Raw genomic sequence first — 20,524 nt, 5'->3', positions numbered from 1 at the left:
GGACTACGATGCTCCGTGAATTTGCGTAGTGTAGCGTAAGAGCTGTCATTTCTACTCAGGTGATTTATGTGAAGATATGTCCGAGTTCATTACGGGAATTAACAGACTTCGAAAGCGGAATGGTAGTTGGAGCGCGACGCATCGGTCATTTCATTTCGGAAATCTTTAGGGAGTTCAATACGCCGAGATCCACAGCGTCAAGAGCGTGGCGAGAATACCAAATTTCAGGCACTACCTCTCACCGCGAACAGCGCTGTGACCGACGGCCTACACGTAACGACCGAGAGCAGCAATGTTTACGTAGAGTTGTCATTGCTAACAGACAAGCAACACTGCGTGAAGAAATCCCCGGAAATCAATGTGGAACGACCAACGTATCAGTTAGGACAGTGCGGCGAAATTTGGCGTTAATGAGCTGAGACAGGAGAAGACCGACGCAAGTGCCTATGCTAACAGCACGACATCGCCTGTAGCGTTTCTCATGGGCTCATCACAATATCGGTCGAACCCTAGGCGACTGGAAAACCATGGCACGCTCATACTGTAAGTAGGGTGTTTAGGTTTTTATGTTGGTAACGCCACGTAACGCTCTATGTGTCCGCAGCTCGTGGTCGTGCGGTAGCGTTCTCGCTTCCCACGCCCGGGTTCCCGGGTTCGATTCCCGGCGGGGTCCGCGATTTTCTTTGCCTCGTGACGACTGGGTGTTGTGTGCTGTCCTTAGGTTAGTTAGGTTTAGGTAGTTCTATGTTCTAGGGGACTGATGACCATAGATGTTAAGTCCCATGGTGCTCAGAGCCATTTGAACCACTTTTTCGCTCTGTGTGAAAATCACTGACTGTACTGTGTGCATTCTGTGGCTGGTTTGCATTGTTGGAATATTTGCTATTGTGGTGCTCGTCAGTTGGATGTGAACAAAGCGTAGCCTTGCGAAGTTGGAGGTGAGCCGCCAGCAGTGTTGAATGTGGGGAGAGAGATGCCAGAGTTTTGAGAGCGGACGATCTGGACGTGTGTCCGTCAGAGACAGTAAATTTGTAAGACTGCATGTCATGAACTGATATTTATATTATGACTTTTGAACACTTTTAAGGTAAACACATTGTTTGTTCTCTATCGAAATCTTTCATTTGCTAATTATATCTATCAGTAGCTAGAGCGTTCAGTAGTTAGAATCTTTTATTTAGCTGGTAGTATTGGCGCTTGCTGTATTGCAGTAGTTCGAGTAACGAAAATTTTTGTGAGGTAAGTGATTCATGAAAGGTATAGGTTATTGTTAGTCAGGGCCATTCTTTTGTAGTGTTTTTTGAAAGTCAGATTGCGATGCGCTAAAAATATTGTGAGTCAGTTTAGTGTTGATCAGAATAAGTAAAGAGAGAAATGTCTGAGTACGTTCAGTTTTGCTCAGCTGTTTGAAAATCTAATAACGTAAGAGTTTTTCCAGCACTGTCATTCATAAATTTTTCTAAGGGGATGTTTCAATAAGAGTCCCGTTTTTGTAGGAGCAGTTTCTAGGGTTCATGTGTGCGGCAAACCCCATGAAGCCATGGATCCAGGTAGTCTACAAGGCATTAAAACTCTAATCATTTACATACCCTCTGATGGCAATAAGTTACATTGACATCCGACCATGTCCTCTGGGTGGTTCACATTTTTAGTAACGCAGTGTACAATGCAGAAATACACCATCGGGTCATTTTCTGGAATTATTAAGACAACCAGTTTCGTCGTTTGTTAGAAGTAATCCCTAGATCCAACATATAACTACTGCGAAGAGCAGCATCCAGGATATTGGCACATTTTTAGCTTCATTAGTACAAATTTACAATAATAATTAGATTCGCTCTCGTAACTGCTGGTGGCGTAGCCTAGAAATTGCTTGGAACAGATTTTCTTTGACAGTGAACTTACAGCGGTCGTGAGCGCATCAACTCGACAAAACGCTTGTCTGCATATTCCAACCACTACTTCCTCAGGTATATCGGTGGAAGGCAGAAAATTTGTATATGTTTCCTATTGATGAATGTGGTTAGTGGAAGCGATTAGCAAAAATAAAAAAGCCCTTAATTACAAACTAATTTCTGTACATAAAAGGCAATGTTCCGATTCACTCACTCATTATCGCCCAGCCCAAACCACTAAGAATAGAAATTTGGAGAGGGTGTAGACTTTACACTGTAGACGTCGTTTAATAAGCGATTTATCGAAATTCCAACTGTAAGGTGGTGAAGTAGGGGACGAAGGGTTATTCTGAAAAATGTCACTATTAAGGTAATTTTGAAGCTAGACCTACGAAAATTGATATTTAGTTTCTTGTTCAGAAATAAAGAAGTCCGTGATTCAGCCTTTTTGGAAATTTAACCCTGTTGCGGTCGTTAGTGGCTGAAAGCTTTTTCTGAAAATATATAATTATTAACGAATTAGTAAAGCATTGTTGAAGCTGTGTCTTGAGTTCTTGGTTAGAAATAAAAAATAAGTGTTTAACTGTTTTTGGAAATTGAATCCTTAAAGGGGTGACATAGGGGATGAGATTTATTATGAAAACCCTTTATTATTAAAACTTTTTTAAAGCTAAATCCATGAAAGTTTAAATTTGGATTCTCAGTTAGAAGAAAAAAAATATGTGTTTCACTGTTTTTGGAAATTCAACCCCTAAGGGGGTGAAATAGGATCAGACAGATTCACTGACCCATCATCGCCCAGCCCAAACCGCTAAGGACAGAAACTGGAAGTTCTGGAGTGTGTGGATCTTGTACTGTAGGCATCGTCTAAGAAGAAATTGTCCGAAATTCCACTCCAAAGGGGACGAAACATGGGACGAAAGGGGTTTTGAAAGTATGTCGCTTTTAAGGAAACTTTGGATCTGAAACTAGGAAAACTAGTATATGGTTTCTCACTCAGAAAACAAAGAACTACGTGTTTCAGCATTTTTGGAAATTCAACCGCTAAGGGGATAAAATAGTAGGCGAAAGTTTTTTTTAAATAAATCATTACTAAAGAACTATTATAGAATTTTAAGGCTACACCTGTGAGAATTGGTGTTTGACTTCTCAGTTAGAATTTTAAAAAATATGTGTTTCCGTGTTTCTGGAAATTCAGCAGCTAAGTAGCGCGATAGGGGATGAAAATTTTATTACAAAGTATTTCGTTACATTAAAAAGTTTTAAAGCTAAATTTGTGAAAATTGGTATTTTACATCCACGTTAGATATAAAGAAGTATTTGTCAGAGGATGAAAGTTGCTATGGAAATATAGCCATAAAAACGCAAGAGGCATGATTAACTTTGGACTCCAGCTACCAGAATCGCTTTTTGATCAAAAGGTCATTTGTAAAACACCATGCCTATTGGCCCTAATTTGCTTGGAAAGATTAGGAGGCGTTGCAATTTGTGAACAACATAAATCGATTAAATAAAAGCAAAGGAAAGTCTCTGCGGGCTATACGGTCTACGCGAGGGAAGCACCAGGTGCTAAGCTGGTTGAACTGCAAACCTGATATCTAGTTCCGTACCAGTTTGGATCTCTACTCCGAACCTCCTGATGTTAACTGTCTTACTGTCTCACCGTCGAGTGAATTATATGCTCTATTAACATAAAACTTGCGCCAGCGGCGACAGGTGACAGAGCCGGCGACGAAACTTACCTGGGGAAGAGCGCCGGACAGTCGATGTGCGACCACCCCGTGGCCGCCTCGACGAACATGGCCTGTAGCGCCTGCTCCAGGGGGAACTCGCCCATCATCAGCCTCAGCCCCACGCTGTAACAGGGAACCGACACTTACACTGTCTACTTCACTGTATATACATTAAAATCAATGCTCAATAAATTCGCTGGACTGCTGTCGAGTACGGCATGGAGCAGAGAACGTGCAGTGACAACATTAAGTTACATGGCCTAATCGCGAGAGCACTATGGGACTCCTGTCCGACTGCTACACAGGCCTCATTTCGTGATGTCTGAAACCTCCAGCTTCCCGGTATCCCATCAACTACACACCACAGAACACACTCAATATTACTGTCGCTACTAACCTCCAGCTTTCGTCGTATAAATTTTACACGTAATCTTTGCAACACATGCAAATAGATACACGTACAGACAAATTGCTTACATTTCTTTAACTAGGACACAGTTGGCCCCGTTGTAATTCGAAATCTGTTCCAGATACCAGAATCCTCCATACGTCACGGTTTCATGGTGATTTCTCTTGGTTTTACGAAATATTCTGGAGATAGAAAATAATGAACATTCCGGGAAATTGTATTATTCCATTTCCATCTCGCTGAGATTTGGCTGAAAATAGTAGAGTTCTACAGTTTTCAGAGTTCTGGCCACCTTAAGGTGACCCCATCACGTACTACGATGTTTCAGTGAATATCATTACCTAAAAATAGTTTACGAATATGTAGCAGGGCTGCAAATATCGTGCCTGTTCGACTATATACCGATTGCGGTTCTTCTTTGACTTATGACGCACGACAGCGTTGTCACTGAAACTGAACCGATAATAAAGATAAAGAATATTAATCCAGAAGAATAATTGTAACAAATTAATGAAAATAAATTAATGACAGCAAAGCAAGACACTAAAAGTAGTAGGAGAGTTTTGCTGTTTGCGTAAAAAAGTAACTGATGATGGACGAAGTAGGGAGAATGTAAAATGCAGACTGGCGATAGCAAGGTAAGCATTTGGAAGAAGAGGAGTCTTTCAACATTAAATATAAATTGAAGTGTTCGGAAGTGTTTTCTGAAAGTATTTGTCTGCTTGTACGGAGGGAAAGATTGACGATGGGACACAAGAAGAGAACTGAAACTTTTGAAACTTGGTGACAGTTAGGTGGTAGATTGCATAACGAATAAGGATGCACCGAATCTAACAGAGGAGAAAATAAATGTGTGTCACAGCTTTAGTAACAGAAGGGATCGGTTGATACGATCCATTCTGAGACATCAAGAAATCATCAACTCGAAAGAAAGAAGGAAGATCAGGGTTTGACGTCCCGTCGATACGAGGTCATTAGAGACAGATCACAAGTTCGAAGCTGGCCGCGGTGGCCGAGCGGTTCTAGGCGCCTCAGTCCGGAACCGCGCGACTGCTACGGTCGCAGGTTCGAATCCTGCCTCCGGAATGGATATGTGTGATGTCCTTAGGTTAGTTAGGTTTAAATAGTTCTAAGTTCTAGGGGGCTGATGTCCTCAGATGTTAAGTCCCATTGTGCTCAGAGCCATTTGAACCATTTTTGAACAAGTTCGAAATATTTGAAGGATGGGGAAGTCAATCACCCGCGCGCTTTCAAAGGCACCATCCTGGCATTTGGCTGGAGCAACAATTGACAGTTTCTTACTGTAACGAAGCGCGCGCGTGTGTGTGTGTGTGTGTGTGTGTGTGTGTGTGTGTGTGTGTGTGTGTGTGTGGTGGGGGGAAAGAGGAGAATAAAAAGTGTAGAGGGAGACGAAGGGACAAATAGAGTTAGCAGGTGTAGATGGATGTGGGTTACAGAAGTTACTCAGAGATAAAGAAGCTTGTATAGGATAGGGTAACGTGGAGAGCTACATTAACGCATTCTTTTGAGAATAGTGTATAGTTAGAGAAGAAAAAGAGTACAGAAAGTTAAAAAATGTCACGAAGATACTGAATGTTAGACCCAACCTGAGAGTTCATTTCCAACAGTTTAAACAGGAAGGCCTCATACATGAAAAATGGGTGCGATCTTCCAAGCAATGGCGCACACATGATCAGATCTCAGATAGATGTGTCCCCTCGCTGGTGAAGGAATCAAGGCGTCAAGAGGCAGCGACCAATTCACAGGTGAGTAGGCAGAACTTAATCTAGTCTCAGAGGCTGAAAGGAACTACGCCACGGTCGCGTAACCAGTTTCCGTGCCGTGGCGTTTCGTCCCCCGCCTGCATGGTCCTGTTCCTCAACAGCGAAGTCACTCCATGAGGAAAGAATTTTAACACGGCACGTATTTGAATAAACTACTAGCCTACTGTTTTGGCCATTTCATTGTCCCACATTTGTGCATATCATAGTTCGAAGCAGATTAACACTTCCATCTTGAGAAATTCGGCACCATCTCCACTGTCGGGAGACACCAGACCTCCGAGGCAGATCTGACGGAGTTTCAACAACGGGAGAATTTTGTGCTACGGAAGAAGGTCGATTCACACCGGACGTCACACAAGTGAACGGAACGCTACGACATCTCACAATCACTCTGCTTTAACCACGCCTCTTTTCCTCTACATCTACATGCAATGAACATTTACGTTTCTCCTGCGTTTGAGAGTGATTCTGACTTACAATTGATTTTATTTTTACTTTACTTTTATTTACTCGTCAAGTTCCGTGGGACCAAATTGAGGAGCAAATCTCCAAGGCCATGGAACGTGTCAGTACATGAAATTACAACATAAAAGTAATAACAGAAAAAAATAAATGTTTATGAACACGAAAAAAGTCAGTCCATTAAGTAAACGCAAACAGCAATACAAAAAGAATCAGCTTAATTTTTCAAGGAACTCCTCGACAGAACAGAAGGAGTGACCCATGAGGAAACTCTTCAATTTCCATTTGAAAGCGCGTGGATTCCTGCTAAGATTTTTGGATTCGAGTGGTAGCTTATTGAAAATGGATGCAGCAGTATACTGCACACCTTTTGGCACAAGAGTTAAGGAAGTCCGATCCAAATGCTGGTTTGATTTCTACCGGGTATTAACCGAGTGAAAGCTGCTTGTTCTTGAGAATAATCTAATATTAATTAACAAGAAATGACAGTAAGGAATATATATATTGAGAGCGCAATGTCAAAATACCCAGACTCGTGAACAGGGGTCGACAAGAGGTTCGTGAACTTGTACGACTTATAGCCCGAACAGCCAGTTTCTGAGCCAAAAATATCCTTTCAGAATGGGAGGAGTTACCCCAAAATATAATACTATACGACATAAAAGAATGAAAATAAGAAGACTAATTTTCGTGTCGAACGATCACTCACTTCTGATATCGTTCGAATAGTAAAAATGGCAGTATTAAATCTTTGAACAAGATCCTGAACGTGGGTTTTCTATGACAGCTTACTATCTATCTGAAAACCTAGAAATTTGAACTGTTCAGTTTCACTAATCATATGCCCGTTCTGTGAGATTAAAACGTCTGGTTTTGTTAAATTGTGTGTTAGAAACTGTAAAAACTGAGTTTCACTGTGATTTAGCGTTAGTTTATTTTGTAAAAGCCATGAACTTAGGTCATGTACTGGACCATTTGAAACGGAGCCAATGTTGCACACAACATCCTTTACTACCAAGCTAGTGTCATCAGCAAACAGAAATATTTTAGAGTTACCCGTAATACTTGAGGGCATATCATTTATATAAATAAGGAACAGGAGTGGCCCCAACACTGATTCCTGGGGCACTCCCCCCCCCCCCCCCCCCCCCTTGCTTGACAATACCCCACTCAGACCCCACATCACAGCCGTTATCAACATTGTGAATAATGACCTATTGCTGCCTGTTGCTAAAGTAAGAGGTGAACCAATTGTGAGCTACTCCCCATATTCCGTAATGGTCCAACTTCTGGAGCACGATGTAAACCACATCTTGTTTTCGTGTCCCTGTTTTGACTACAAAAGATTAGAAACTTTCACGATTTTGGTCAGTATAAGATACCACATCCCTCAATCAGCTTCTCTTATTTCCTTTTACAAAGGCATTTGTCTTTATTTAGTTATTATTTATTTGCTTAAGAGCATAGGAAAAAATCTTTATGTTTTTGTTGTATTCGTACTCTTAACTTGATAAAAAGTGTGAACTGATAACAAAAATGATTTACTTACGATGGGGATTGTTAAAAATTTACTGCAGAAAAAAGGGACAACTTGAGCTTTTATATTTGTAAACATGAATTCAAATATTTTTGAAGGAAGATCAGGTTTCAACTTCCCATCTTCAATAAAATCATTAGAGGTGGAGCACAAGCTCGGATTGATTCAAGGATGTGGAAGAAAACCGGTCGTGTCCTTTCAAAGGAACCATGCCGGTATTGTTGTTGTTGTTGTGGTCTTCAGTCCTGAGACTGGTTTGATGCAGCTCTCCATGCTACTCTATCCTGTGCAAGCTTCTCCATCTCCCAGTACCTACTGCAACCTACATCCTTCCGAATCTGCTTAGTGTATTCATCTCTTGGTCTCCCTCTACGATTTTTACCCTCCACGGTGCCCTCCAATGCTAAATTTGTGATCCCTTGATGCCTCAAAACATGTCCTACCAACCGATCCCTTCTTCTAGTCAAGTTGTGCCGCAAACTTCTCTTCTCCCCAATCCTATTCAATACCTCCTCATTAGTTACGTGATCTACCCATCTTATCTTCAGCGTTCTTCTGTAGCACCACATTTCGAAAGCTTCTATTCTCTTCTTGTCCAAACTGGTTATCGTCCATGTTTCACATCCATACATGGCTACACTCCATACAAATACTTTCAGAAACGACTTCCTGACACTTAAATCTATACTAGATGTTAACAAATTTCTCTTCTTCAGAAACGATTTCCTTGCCATTGCCAGTCTACATTTTACACTCCTGGAAATTGAAATAAGAACACCGTTAATTCATTGTCCCAGGAAGGGGAAACTTTATTGACACATTCCTGGGGTCAGATACATCACATGATCACACTGACAGAACCACAGGCACATAGACACAGGCAACAACAAAAAAATGGTTCAAATGGCTCTGAGCACTATGGGACTCAACTGCTGAGGTCATTAGTCCCCTAGAACTTAGAACTACTTAAACCTAACTAACCTAAGGACATCACAAACATCCATGCCCGAGGCAGGATTCGAACCTGCGACCGTAGCGGTCCCGCGGTTCCAGACTGCAGCGCCTTTAACCGCACGGCCACTTCGGCCGGCCACAGGCAACAGAGCATGCACAATGTCGGCACTAGTACAGTGTATATCCACCTTTCGCAGCAATGCAGGCTGCTATTCTCCCATGGAGACGATCGTAGAGATGCTGGATGTAGTCCTCTGGAACGGCTTGCCATGCCATTTCCACCTGGCGCCTCAGTTGGACCACCGTTCGTGCTGGACGTGCAGACCGCGTGAGACGACGCTTCATCCAGTCCCAAACATGCTCAATGGGGGACAGATCCGGAGATCTTGCTGGCCAGGGTAGTTGACTTACACCTTCTAAAGCACGTTGGGTGGCACGGGATACATGCGGACGTGCATTGTCCTGTTGGAACAGCAAGTTCCCTTGCCGGTCTAGGAATGGTAGAACGATGGGTTCGATGACGGTTTGGATGTAGCGTGCACTATTCAGTGTCCCCTCGACGATCACCAGTGGTGTACGGCCAGTGTAGGAGATCGCTCCCCACACCATGATGCCGGGTGTTGGCCCTGTGTGCCTCGGTCGTATGCAGTCCTGATTGTGGCGCTCACCTGCACGGCGCCAAACACGCATACGACCATCATTGGCACCAAAGCAGAAGCGACTCTCATCGCTGAAGACGACACGCCTCCATTCGTCCCTCCATTCACGCCTGTCGCGACACCACTGGAGGCGGGCTGCATGATGTTGGGGTGTGAGCGGAAGACGGCCTAACGGTGTGCGGGACCGTAGCCCAGCTTCATGGAGACGGTTGCGAATGGTCCTCGCCGATACCCCAGGAGCAACTGTGTCCCTAATTTGCTGGGAAGTGACGGTGCGGTCCCCTACGGCACTGCGTAGGATCCTACGGTCTTGGCGTGCATCCGTGCGTCGCTGCGGTCCGGTCCCAGGTCGACGGGCACGTGCACCTTCCGCCGACCACTGGCGACAACATCGATGTACTGTGGAGACCTCACGCCCCACGTGTTGAGCAATTCGGCGGTACGTCCACCCGGCCTCCCGCATGCCCACTATACGCCCTCGCTCAAAGTCCGTCAACTGCACATACGGTTCACGTCCACGCTGTCGCGGCATGCTACCAGTGTTAAAGACTGCGATGGAGCTCCGTATGCCACGGCAAACTGGCTGACACTGACGGCGGCGGTGCACAAATGCTGCGCAGCTAGCGCCATTCGACGGCCAACACCGCGGTTCCTGGTGTGTCCGCTGTGCCGTGCGTGTGATCATTGCTTGTACAGCCCTCTCGCAGTGTCCGGAGCAAGTATGGTGGGTCTGACACACCGGTGTCAATGTGTTCTTTTTTCCATTTCCAGGAGTGTATATCCTCTCTACTTCGACCATCATCAGTTATTTTACTCCCTAAATAGCAAAACTCCTTTACTACTTTAAGTGTCTCATTTCCTAATCTAATCCCCTCAGCATCACCCGATTTAATTTGACTACATTCCATTATCCTCGTTTTGCTTTTGTTGATGTTCATCTTATATCCTCCTTTCAAGATACTTTCCATTCCATTCAACTGCTCTTCCAAGTCCTTTGCTGTCTCTGACAGAATTACAATGTCATCGGCGAACCTCAAAGTTTTTACTTCTTCTCCATGAATTTTAATACTTACTCCGAATTTTTCTTTTGTTTCCTTTACTGCTTGCTCAATATACAGATTGAATAACATCGGGGAGAGGCTACAACCCTGTCTCACTCCTTTCCCAACCACTGCTTCCCTTTCATGCCCCTCGACTCTTATAACTGCCATCTGGTTTCTGTACAAATTGTAAATAGCCTTTCGCTCCTTGTATTTTACCCCTGCCACCTTCAGAATTTGAAAGAGAGTATTCCAGTTAACGTTGTCAAAAGCTTTCTCTAAGTCTACAAATGCTAGAAACGTAGGTTTGCCTTTTCTTAATCTTTATCTAAGATAAGTCGTAAGGTTAGTATTCGCGTTAGTATTTTGCAGCTGTGACTTATTAAACTGATAGTTCGGTAATTTTCACATCTGTCAACACCTGCTTTCTTTGGGATTGGAATTATTATATTCTTCTTGAAGTCTGTGGGTATTTCGCCTGTCTCATACATCTTGCTCACCAGATGGTAGAGTTTTGTCATGACTGGCTCTCCCAAGGCCATCAGTAGTTCTAATGGAATGTTGTCTACTCCTGGGGCCTTGTTTCGACTCAGGTCTTTCAGTGCTCTGTCAAACTCTCCACGCAGTATCTTATCTCCCATTTCATCTTCATCTACATCCTCTTCCATTTCCATAATATTGTCCTCAAGTACATCGCCCTTGTATAAACCCTCTATATACTCCTTCCACCTTTCTGCCTTCCCTTCTTTGCTTAGAACTGGGTTGCCATCTGAGCTCTTGATATTCATACAGGTGGTTCTATTCTCTCCAAAGGTCTCTTTAATTTTCCTGTAGGCAGTATCTATCTTACCCCTAGTGAGACAAGCCTCTACATCCTTACATTTGTCCTCTAGCCATCCCTCCTTAGCCATTTTGCACTTCCTGTCGATCTCATTTTTGAAACGTTTGTATTCCTTTTTGCCGGTATTTGCCTTGAGCAATTTAGGGAAATATCGGAAAACCTAAATCTGGATGGCCGGACGTGGATTTGAACCGTCTTAAAGCCAAATTAAGTGTTTTCTCTCCGCAATTTAGTGTATAACGTAAACACCTGTTTAAATGGCTATGTAGAATAAAAAACCCTGGAGAGCAAAAAAAAAAGTTCCACAACAGATTTCAGTTGCCGTCATCCACACAGACCGTCAACGTCATCGTGAAACATTCTTGGGAAGAAAGTTTCGGCGGTACCCTCGTCCACTAGTATCGGGAAGTAACCTACTCTCGCCACGCTCAACCATGCTCATACAGCACTGAATCTTGTGCTATTGTTTTCTTAATCTTTACGTTGCTGGTTGCTATGTTTGCGTGGCATGTTGTGAAGCTTACACAAGGACTTTGTATATTTTTCTACGAGTCTTCACCCACAAAAGGGAGTAAATAACTCCGAAAAAAGTATGTTTTGAGTTTTTCAGTAGTGGACTAAGAAAAAACTGATACTGTGTATAAAAAAGGGCAGAAAGACATAAAAAAATAATGAAAAGAGTTTCAACGATAAGAAAGTCAACTCTGTATCAGGAGAACACGACATTTCTGCTCGACGTTATTTAGCAATCAAAAAGAAAACAAGGATAAAGTAAAAAGGTGCTGCATCCCACCTTCCGAAAGTTCTTTGATTTCTTTGCGTGTGATATTTTCTCGAACAAACAAATGTTAACGTTCTAAAATCTGAGAACAAATGTTTCGTATTATATAAGGTCCGAGCACCGGTGTAAAATTTACAGAACGAACTTCATCAAGAACGCTTTCCTGAATTTTTCTTTGACCATTAATTCATAGTTTGTTATTGCTGTAGAGATTTCCAAAAAGATTCATCCTATTTCAAAAAACTATATTTTGCGCACGAATGTAGACAGAAACTTGGGGTGAATTTTAGCTTACGCACCGAAACTAGACTGGTGTGCAAAACTTAAGGACGGAAACAACTTTCGCATGACGTGTCACAGCCAAGTAACATTGTTCAATCAAACTTGGACGATAAATAGAAAGACTTATTACATTATAGTACAGAAGGTAACTAAAAGAAGTATTACGCAATGAGACAGAGATGACATGTTTGTTAAACGACAGTAATTACACTGAGTCAACGCGAATTATGATGGTTCAAATGGCTCTAAGCACTATGGGACTTAACATCTGAGGTGATCAGTCCCCTATACTTAGAACTACTTAAACCTAACTAACCTAAGGACGTCACACACATCCATGCCCGAGGCAGGATTCGAACCTGCGTCGGTAGCGGTCGCGTGTTTCCAGGCTGTAGCGCCTAGAGCCGCTCGGCCACCACGGCCGCCGATAAATTGCAATAAAACAATATTTTGCTAAACACGTTCAGCAAATCAACGACACAAACAACATCCACCAACTTGTCAAATATGCGGTGAATCAGAATTTCTCTCAAATACCTTAAACACGCTCTATGTTGGACAATCAGGGCAGACAGCGCCAAATACTGACAAATAGTAGAAAGCCGTAGTAAAGTGTGGCAAATTGTTAGATCGTGTACGGGTTGCTTGAATGAAACATGGCAGCAGAGTTACTTCCGCGAACTGGTCGTTCCACCGCTGTGTATTATCGGCTCGGAGGAAAAGCGGTGGCATTATACGGTGTCCACTCTGGATGTCTGACACAATGGCAACAATGGACCCCCGCGTCCGTGACGCCGGTGGCGGGCACGCACCGGTAACTGCATAATTCTACGCGGTGAGCCACCTAATTAGAGGCATAACGAAGCAGAAGCAGCGGCCGTAACGAGCGGCCAGGCAACGCTGAGCCCGAACGCCACGTGGTCACACTCGCGAGGACGCCGTCGTCCCGTCGACAGCCCTCCGGCAGCGAGAGAGCACTGGCGTAAGTGGAAAAGAGTGGGGCGGCCACACGACAAGTGGGAATCCTCAAGTCTTCGCGTGCCTTGTAGTAGATCAGGTACAGCCATGGCTGGCTCCAGGGATTTTGCCGCTCCATGCATAAACTTTCAAGAGACCCCCCCCTTCCTTCCCCACCCCCTCTTTGCATTTTCAGACATAGTCTACCTTTTCACACAATGTAATTCATTCACGTATGACACTTACTCATATGTCTTTTTTAACTTGAATACGTTCTTTATGATCAGAACCAGATATTGCATCAGTCAGTTGAAACAGAAGTGAAGCGTTTTCAGAGTGATACATTTTGAATTGTAACTCCAGAATTAGTATTGGCACCAAAATTAAATTATGGGTGTGGCGCGAGACCTGTAGCAACCACTACAACTGGATTGTCGACGGCACGCCGTCGCTTCTGATGTGCAAAGTTCAAAATGGTTCAAATGGCTCTGAGCACTACGGGACTTAACTTCTGAGGTCATCAGTCCCCTAGAACTTAGAACTACTTAAACCTAACTAAGCTAAGGACATCACACACACCCATGCCCTAGGCAGGATTCGAACCTGCGACCGTAGCGGTCGCGCGGTTCCAGACTGTAGCGCCTAGAACCGCTCGGCCACTCCGGCCGGCTAATGTGCAAAGTGGAAGGATAGCGTGTCACGTACATATTAACGCTATATTCGTAGGAAAAAAAGTGTGTAAGTCGCCCATGCCTATTTAGTGTGTCCGTAGCACGTAAAGTGAAAAACGGCCATGGTCGAATATCGATAAGACGTGCTTTCAGGCGTGCCACGACCATGATGCTTGGCACTTTGTTTCAAAACAAGCAGTTTATAAGGCACTTTCATTTACTATAGCGAAAAGTAACTGTATATCCTAGCACGCTTCAGTGGGATTTGGATCGAGAAGGGAGGCGTGCCAGGGTAATCCGCGCAGCGGTGTGAAGTGTTGGGCCAAGATGGCTCAGTGGCCGACGCACCTGCCTAGTAGGCAGGAGATGTGGGTTCGGTTCCCGGTTTTAGTATAAATTTTCACTCGCCGCTTCAGTCTATATACATAAAATCATATCTGTATGTGAACAGTTAAATCGCTGAAGTTGTGTTATTTCATTTGTAAAGGCGGGATGTATGCCTTAATAAGGCGTGTGATCACCACGGACGACGATACATCCTCTGCAAAGGGCTCCCATGCGGGATGCAAGGTTGGTTAGGTGTTCTTGTCGTAAGGCACTCCATTCCTCCACCAGTGCGTTTAACATCTGCTGTGTGTGTCGGTTAGAAACACTGGAGAGATTGAAAGAACTTTTGACACAACAAACATTCTTCCTCCAAGGCCACAACGTCAAAGTTCCAAAACGCGCTCACCCGTCCTAATAGCCGTCTCTAGAAAACGCGCGTTGACATCGGCGTGAGAGCCACCTTCCCCCAGTGGTAGGACTCCTCTCTGCTAGCCGCTGTCCACAAGAGCGCTGGTAAGGCGGTAACCGGCAGACGGCTTAGTCCCTGGAGCCGGTCTCTCTCTCTCTCTGATCCGTCCAAGTCACCACGATCAGCACGTCTCGCAACCACCAGGAAGAATTGCGGCGACGAACCACGGATCCAGAATATGAGGCCATTCGATACAACACCGAATGAATTTTCAGCACCACTCCCGGTTCTGATTCTCGACCAACCACACGACCGAACTTCCGAACAGCGAGGCAGCTACCGGCGCGTCCTGTGAGGCCAACACTCACGCCTTGTGGCCAAAGATGAATACTACTGAGGGCGTGATGTGACCTTTCGATTCCCTGTACGGCTCACAGCTCTCGGGTATATCTCCATTCCAGATCAGAAGAACATGCGCTGCAGAAAAAGAGAAGAAGTTGCAAACAGAACTCCCAAGACATATGCTTCATAACCACACTGTTATCACGCGACGCCCGCCTTCGACAATTGCTTTAACAACTACACCTGACATTAGATACGTAAATCTATGGTAGGGGGCACAAGGCAGTCCTTCGAACGAACTGAAAGAGGAACTTCCTGCGGGCCACATCGGTACGCATGCGTGTTCCAAAACGCTGCGCATAAAAACGCAATTTTTCGGGGGCTCATACTTCGGCTTCTGTTGGTAACAGTTAGGGTGAAGTATTCTGGATAGCCCTTTGGCTAAGGACCATTCTTACATCCAACAAAAGGACCGTCTTACTGTAACTATCGTGCAGTACATGGTCATAGTTTGAATACAACACATTTTTTTTCCACTTGAGGCAAATTGAGCAAATCGGTTGTTTCTTTTTGCATTAGATGTGGTCTACGGTGTGTTTTAAATGGGTTATGGAGGCACCTCTTCGTTTGTTGACGGTTCCTGAGAAAACCCGAAAAAAGCTATTTTCACCTTTTTTTCACCGTCAGCAGCAGATATCTAAAAAACTAAACGCATCAAATTGTTAAAATTTTAATGTTATATTCTTTAGGCACTTATCTAGAAGTGACATGCACCGGTTTTCAAAAATCGCTATCCGTTGTCGAGAAACACCTCAAAAACATGGGTTTTGGATACCAAAACCGAGCCGCGGATTCCAAGTCGGCTACGCACAGCAAATGGCTTTAATGTTTACGAAATATTCCTAAGATCCCGATCTCTAAGGACCTTGAAATTTTTCTTGATATCTTTATCCGCTTCCGAGGTACACATGTTCAAAGGCAACCTACTCGTACACATAAAACATGCGAGCAAAATTCGGTGTGATGTGAAACATAGTTTATAAAGTGACGTAGCATGGGGAAATGTGCTGCAGAGTGTCTCCATTTTTATGTCCGTGCCGCACAAATTGCTTTAGACTTGCTTGCGCGGAAATTGTTGTATCCTGAATACTTCGTGACTGCTTTTGGCGATCACTCGCCTTGACAGTTTGGCTGTTTCAGCGTGCCTCAAGAAATGACTCAAACAGTCATCCTGTACCTATCGTTGCCTCCTATTCCTACACTACGAACGGGCTCAGTCATTTTACTTTGACACTTCTAATCGGGTGCTACCGTGATCTCTCTCCTCGTGATCTCTTCCTGGGGTACATTTGAATTTCTGTGGCCGGACAACCATGTTTCAGATAGTTAAATTGTGCGTGGTGCAACTTAGCTTCCCTTAATATTTCTGACTTTGTAATTATGTTCCTAAGAATTAGAACAAATTTCATTATTTTTAAGTCTTCAGACTACCGGTTTCGGTCAGCAATGACTATCTTCACATCTATTTTAAAAACCTGTCCTAATATAATGGAAGGCAAGGGCCTTGCTGCAGTGGATACACCGGTTCCCCTCAGATCACCGAAGTCAAGCGCTGTCGGGCGTGGCCGGCACTTGGATGGGTGACCATCCAGGTCCCCACGCGCTGTTGGCATTTTTCGGCATGCCCTCAGCCTCGTGATGCCAATTGAGGAGCTACTCGGTCGAATAGTAGCGGCTTCGGTCAAAGAAAACCATAATGACGACCTGGAGAGCGGTGTGCTGACCCTCATCTGATGATGACACGGCGGTCGGATGGTCCCGATGGGCCACTTGTGGCCTGAAGACGGAGTGCTTAATATAATGGAGGCATGTAGGCATCGTCAGAAGCTGATTTTGTGTTTACCTTTTGACGATGCCACTGTGGCCCCATTATATTAGGACATGCTTTTAAAACAGATCTGAAGATGGTTATTACTGACCGAAACCGACAGTCAGATAACCTAAGAAGTTTGTGATCGTAGACGGAAATAAAGAAACTTATTCTACACTTTCTGGATCACTGTTCCATTCACGATCTTGTCACAGCTTGCTATTCTTAAAAACTGTTCTTTTAAATTTTGTGGTTCACGAAACGATTTTGCAATGCTGTCCCGGCTTGTACTTCGTTTGAATGGGTTATCTGATCAGGGTAACTTGTAAGAGAAATTTGTGAATTTATTCAGGTCTCTTCTAATGCGTTGACGATAGCTGCCTCCTGCTTGGCACAGTAGTTCCGGAAGCAACAGGCCCTAACTGTTTATACGGCAAAGTGAGTCCGCGTGTAACGGGTGTTAGCATATAATTCGGTTGTTGAAGAAGTGGATTTTTATTAATTCATCAATTTTGATGCTGCTGGAACTCCTGTTCGCTCATTATTTAGTTGTTAGTTTTAGTGTTATACTATTTAAGTCCGTGTCCTATAGTTCAAGTGCCATTGTACCTACAACTTCATTTGGGTTTAAACTCAAATTTAAGTATCTTTTTGAATATCTTGTCAAATCTTGAGCATTCAGTTCTTTTTTAAGTGTTTGTGCGTTCGTTTAATCTCGGAAACACTGCTACCAAATTTTGGTGGGTGTCCATTGGTATCATCTGATTTGTTGGTGCGCGTTTTGCTTGCCGTTCCGAGCACACCATTAGAAACTGCTGTGGACTGACTGCAGTCAATTTAAATTCGATTGTCTTTAGAGAAAAGAGGTTTCAGGGTTGATGGTAGTATCTAAAATAAAACTGATTAGTTATTATCACACTCACTATAAAGTTATTTTACGTCTATATATATGGTGGTCCATTGATAGTGACTGGGCCAAATATCTCACGAAATAAGCGTCAAACGAAAAAATTACAAAGAACGAAACTCAGCTAGCTTGAAGGGGGAAAACAGATGGTGCTATGGTTGGCCCACTAGATGGCGCTGCCATAAGTCAAACGGATATCAAGTGCGTTTTTTTTAAATAGGAACCCCCATTTTTATTACATATTCGTGTAGTACGTAAAGAAATATGGATGTTTTAGTTGGACCACTTTTTTCGCTTTGTGATAGATGGCGCTGTAATAGTCACAAATGTGTAAGTACGTGGTATCACGCAACATTCCGCCAGTTTGCTTCGTGATACATTACCCGTTTTAAAATGGACTGTTTACCAATTGCAGGAAAGGTCGATATCGTGTTGATGCATGGCTATTGTGGTCAAAATGCCCAACGGGCGTGTGCTATGTATGCTGCTCGGTATCCTGGACGACATCATCCAAGTGTCCGGACCGTTCGCCGGATAGTTACGTTAATAAGGAAACAGTAAGGGTTCAGCCACATGTGAAACGTCAACCAAGACCTGCAACAAATGATGATGCCCAGGTAGGTGTTTTAGCTGCTGTCGCGGCTAATCCGCAAATCAGTAGCAAACAAATTGCACGAGAATCGGGAATCTCAAAAACGTCGGTGTTGAGAATGCTACATCAACATCGATTGCACCCGTACCATATTTCTATGCACCAGGAATTGTATGGCCACGACTTTGAACGTCGTGTACAGTTCTGCCATTGGGCACAAGAGAAATTACGGGACGATGACAGATTTTTTGCACGCGTTCTATTTAGCGACGAAGTGTCATTCACCAACAGCGGTAACGTAAACCGGCATAATATGCACTATTGAGCAACGGAAAATCCACGATGGCTGCGACAAGTGGAACATCAATGACATTGGCGGGTTAATGTATTGTGCGGCATTATGGGAGGAAGGATAATTGGCCCCCATTTTATCGATGGCAATCTAAATGGTGCAATGTATGCTGATTTCCTACGTAATGTTCTACCTATGTTACTAGAAGATGTTTCACTGCATGACAGAATGGCGATGTACTTCCAACATGATGGATGTCTGGCACATAGCTGGCGTGCGGTTGAAGCGGTATTGAATAGCATATTTCATGACAGGTGGATTGGTCGTCGAAGCACGTGCGAACATGACGGAAGGCGAACTACTCGCTGTTGAGAGGAATGTCGTTACTCGTATTGCCAAATGCATTGAGGTTGACGGACATCATTTTGAGCATTTATTGCATTAATGTGGTATTACATCGCCATCTATCACAAAGCGAAAAATATGGTCCAATTAAAACATCCATGTTTCTTTACGTACTACAAGAATATGTAATAAAAAATGGGGGTTCCTATTTTTAAAAAACGCAGTTGATATCCGTTTGACCTATGGCAGCGCCCTCTAGCGGGCCAACCATAGCGCCATCTGGTTTCCCCTTTCAAGCTAGACAAGTTTCGTCGTTTGTAGTTTATTCGTTTGACGCTTATTTCGTGAGATATTTGGCCCGGTCACGATGAATGGATCACCCTGTATATATTGGCGAGGAACTTGGTCATTGTAAGAATGTGCGTTTAAAATTTGCCTTGAATGTTGTTCAAACCTCGTTTGCCCAGTCCTTCCAGCCCCAAGGCAATCAAGCGGCTGGTCTCGTTTGAATGGGGTAACCAGCGATCAAAGATGTAGGTCTCAAGCATGTAGTAACAATTCTTTCTGCCTCATCGAGGACAACATCTACCTTGCTTTCAATGAGCTGATGGTTCCTACATTTGCGATGTATACTCTTCCGACGTACGCCAAAGCAGAAGTGTGCTCCTCATGATGTGTCCACTAGTTTTCTCAGCAGACAATTTTTTGAGCCAAATTTCACTTTAAATTCTTTGCAGTGTTGTTTGAAAGATTCAGTAAACTATGAGCCAATCTGATTCACAGATATCTCGTACGGGATTCATGCTCCAGGCTCTCGTCCTCCTACCTGACGTAAAGCTTTCTCCTGGCCTCCTCATTGCGGAGATGGAAACTGCGGACTTGGAACTTTGGTGATACATGTTCGTGACTACTCCTCCTACAAGTAAATGGGAGAAATGGAGGAGGCTCACCTGTTGACCCTGGCGATGAGGCCGGGAAGGCCGCGCAGGCGGTGCGCGGAGGCGTCGAGCGCGTGGCAGTAGGCGGCCCACATGCAGTCGAGGGCGCGCCCGTTGCCGGTGCGGTAGGCGTCCAGCAGCGTGGAGACGGCGCGCGCCCCGCTGGCCGCCATGTCCAGCAGCTCCCGCACCACCGTCCGGTTGGCGTCCGCCTCCAGCGCAGAGGCGGAGGCGGCGGCGCGAGCCGGGCCCTGGCGCACCAGCTCCGGCGGCTCGAACAGCGTCTGCACCGCCCACACCTGCCGACAACACTCGCCTTACCACCCTCCTTTCCTTGTGCGTTTCAGAAATCGTGATGTTTCTCAGGCAACCAGCAGTGCATCAAAACTAGACATGATTGTCTCAATGGGAATTCCGCGATCGTTCATTAAATAAAATATGGCGTTTCAGTCTTCGTCGCTATTCTCTATTTTCAATTACCGGTTTCGGGCTAGCTG

The 20,524-nt window shown here is 44.3% G+C and overlaps 1 protein-coding gene across 1 annotated transcript in view; it reads right to left on the bottom strand.

The window, feature by feature from the left end:
• The window catches only part of LOC126482073 (uncharacterized), a 193,726-nt gene that overhangs the window by 79,186 nt on the left and 94,016 nt on the right, over positions 1-20,524 (bottom strand). Inside the window, exons 4-5 of the mRNA XM_050106048.1 lie at positions 20,040-20,326; positions 3,638-3,751 (exon numbers count right to left, since the gene is read on the bottom strand). Coding sequence (XP_049962005.1) covers positions 3,638-3,751; positions 20,040-20,326 — 401 coding nt within the window. The remainder of the gene's footprint in view (positions 1-3,637; positions 3,752-20,039; positions 20,327-20,524) is intronic.

The sequence above is a fragment of the Schistocerca serialis genome, chromosome 5 (genome assembly GCF_023864345.2).
Source record: "Schistocerca serialis cubense isolate TAMUIC-IGC-003099 chromosome 5, iqSchSeri2.2, whole genome shotgun sequence".
Classification (NCBI taxonomy): Eukaryota; Metazoa; Arthropoda; class Insecta; order Orthoptera; family Acrididae; genus Schistocerca; species Schistocerca serialis.
The sequence above is the reverse complement of the archived record's forward strand: the minus strand, read 5'-3'. Positions and strand labels throughout refer to the sequence as shown.